Source organism: Natator depressus, chromosome 9 (assembly GCF_965152275.1).
Source record: "Natator depressus isolate rNatDep1 chromosome 9, rNatDep2.hap1, whole genome shotgun sequence".
In the NCBI taxonomy this organism is placed as follows: domain Eukaryota; kingdom Metazoa; phylum Chordata; order Testudines; family Cheloniidae; genus Natator; species Natator depressus.
In genome coordinates this window covers 25,289,743-25,292,697 of record NC_134242.1, presented here as the reverse complement: position 1 = coordinate 25,292,697, position 2,955 = coordinate 25,289,743, and the positions used below count along the sequence as shown (strand labels likewise).

The 2,955-nt window shown below is 50.5% G+C and overlaps 1 protein-coding gene across 1 annotated transcript; it reads right to left on the bottom strand.

The window, feature by feature from the left end:
* Window positions 1–224: 224 nt before the first annotated feature.
* On the bottom strand, window positions 225–2,480 carry LOC141993403 (disintegrin and metalloproteinase domain-containing protein 21-like). The gene has a single exon (XM_074962942.1). It carries the CDS (start codon window positions 2,478–2,480, stop codon window positions 225–227), a length of 2,256 nt encoding a protein of 751 aa, XP_074819043.1.
* Between the last annotated feature and the right edge of the window lie 475 nt (window positions 2,481–2,955).

Sequence of the window (2,955 nt, the reverse complement as noted above, 5' to 3'; positions counted from 1 at the left end):
ATTTACTTTTTTTCTTTAAAAAAAAAGGGAGACTCTCTCTCACACCCAAAATGCTACATTTAACTATAATACGTTGTTACATTATATTCGGGATCAGGCAGTGCCAAGCCATCACTACCTCAGCATAGACTCAGATGCAGATTCTTTCAATAACTGCTTTGATAAACTCTGATCCTTTGACCTGCAAAACATCTGTTGCCTTTCTAGAAAAAATGTTGGTTCTTTTACTTTTCTGAACTAATACTGCCGTTCTTATGGAGGCTCTGTCTATCACCAGCAGAAGCAGCAGCAGTTTGTTTTCTCTGTGTGGCATCTAGCCTTCCAAACACTTTTATCCATCCAGTTTTTGTAAGTATCCTAAAAATTTGAGAAACAAGGAGAACAATACTGATGCCAATTACTATCCAGATAACATTACCCAGACTGCTGCTCCATATACTTACCATAGGCTTAGACACTGGAACAGGTCCACTGTCAATGCTTCCTCCATATCCTGGGAATTTACAGTCTGGAGGGGCCCACCCATAGTTACAGTGGCAATTTTTAGTATTGGTGCATACTCCCCTACTGTTGCATTTTTTCTTAGCGTCACAATCGAAATTCAAATTTGGCACACTTGCACATGTCCTATTAAGGCAAATTTTTCCATTACCACAAAATGTGCCATCTTTCACTGCCCCTGTATCAATTACATCAGTCCCAGCATGATGGTCTGTACCCCAACACCAGATATGACCTATGGGAGTTTGTACGACAGTACTATGTTCCTTCAAAGGAGGTATTTTTTCTACATTTTTACACTGAATCCTTCCACACAAGACATCACTGATTTTACATTTTTTGTAATTTGCTCCAGTTTCACCACCACCACAGTTGCCAAACCGGTCACCTCGAATGTTCAGGTTACTGAAGCAACTTAGAGGAGCTTTTTGTGCACCCCTTCCAAAGATATCTGCACACTGTTTCTTGTGGTTATGGCAGCTTCCCCGATAACAGTAGCCCATGTCACTGCATGGAGTTCCATCTTGTACATACACATTATCTTGGCACCACTTTGAAGTCCCATTGCAATACTCAGGAAGGTCACACTCATCAACAGCTGCTCTGCATAGTTTTCCTTCAGCAAGAATTTGACACTTTTTACAGCACTTTCCAAAAGCACAAGCCATACCTGGTTTCAATTTGCACGTGGACTGACAACACAAGTCTTTTTTGCATTCCAGTTCTGAGCCACAGTCACATTCCTCTTCCCCTTCCACCACCTTGTTACCACAGCGCTTCATCCTAAATATTTTGCTGGGTGCTGGGATGTTATATAGGCAGAATCCAGCGCCTTCACGGAGGAGATTAAAATATACTTCACGACTGCAGTCACTGAACTGATCAGTAGTTACATGCACAGCAGCCATGATGCAGCCAACAGTTCTGTTACAAAGACATTTATCATAGTCATGATACATGCCAAGATTATGACCCAACTCATGTGCAACAGTGACTGAAAAAAATGGCACAGAAGCAAAACGCCATGTGACAATGGATGCTGCATCCGTCACAAGGCAGATGCCTCCTACATATGCCCGCCCAGCACGCCCTCTGTATATTTTAGCCATAAATAGCTGTCCAGCATCATGCTGCAGGCGACGATAGAGCACATCATTCCTCCAGCGGTTAAATTCAGGAAGGGCATTGCCTATAGTATCGGGTAATGTGATGAGGTTGTTTTCTGTCCAGATCTCTAGTCCAACCAAGATGACATGAGCCCCCAAAGCACGATAAAACGAGTCCACCATATTGATCACTTCGAGGACCTGGCTGGTCAGGAGGCTTTCATTCCTTCTAAAAAGGATGAACTGCTCTTTCTCCACCACCACACAGAACTCAATATATGTGGCATGTGTCCATCTGTGACGTCCGGCAGCCACAGCGGGCCCGGTGACGTGGATCTTGGTTCCTTGGTGTTGCAGCTCCTCAGTGGTCACCCCACATGAGGCAGGTGTGCCCTTCACGTCCCCCATCCGATAGAGGAGGTGCTGGCAGGTGGAGGAGGCCTTGATGGGCTCGATCCCGTAGCTCGTCCCCTCGATGTGCAGCAGTCCCCGCAGTCCCCCAGAGCAGGTGCTCAGCACCACCAGTGACTCTGGGGCACCCTCCACGTAGCCCTCGTAGTAGCAGTGGCTTGGGATGAAGGGCTGGCTCCTCACCAGCTCACCCTGCTCGTAGGTGAACACAGGGAGGTGGCCGGCCAGGAACAGGCCCTTCTGCTGCAGGTGAGCAACCAGAAGTCTCCCACCCACCTGCAGCTGGTAGGACACCCGCCCCTCGGCCTCCCGGCCCCCAGGAGGCGCCAGCCGCCGAGGCACCGTCACCTGGTAGCGGGGAAGCCCCGCAGTCCCATCACGGCCCGCGCTGGGCAGGAGGCACCCCAGCAGCAGCAGCAGCAGCGTGGAACAGCCCGCCCGCAACGGCCCTGCCGCCGCCATGACCCCGCCCCCCGCGGGGAAAGAGGTGGGAAAGACGCGAGGGCCGTTCAGGAGGCGCCTTCAACCGCTTCCTCCCCAACGGCTCCTGGTAGCACGGGCGGCGACGGCTGGTTCCCAACACCGGGGCGCAGGGCATCGCTACACCCGCCCCTCCAGCCCGGCCCCTCTCACGGCAGCCAGCCCGCGCCCCGCTCAGGCCAGGTTAAAGAGGGCCAGGGCGCAGATGCTAAAGCAACTCATCCCGCGCCCTCTGGAGCTGCCTTCCTAGTGTTCTAGGCTGGATTGGTTTTTTTTGTTGTTTATTTATTTATTTTTTTTAATACACTGACCCTCTTCCAGCCTCTCCCTTGCGCCAGTCCCTCAGCGGATTGAGTCCTTTAAGCCCAGTTGCAGGAGATGGAGGATCCTGAACTGAATCCTAGTGTGCTGACAGACCGTCCCGCCTTCATGCAGCGCAGTCAATGGGAGGTTGTCA

Bases quoted from the DNA above. Each gene is read 5' to 3' on its own strand.
- LOC141993403 (XM_074962942.1), bottom strand. From the start codon at position 2,480: ATGGCGGCGGCAGGGCCGTTGCGGGCGGGCTGTTCCACGCTGCTGCTG.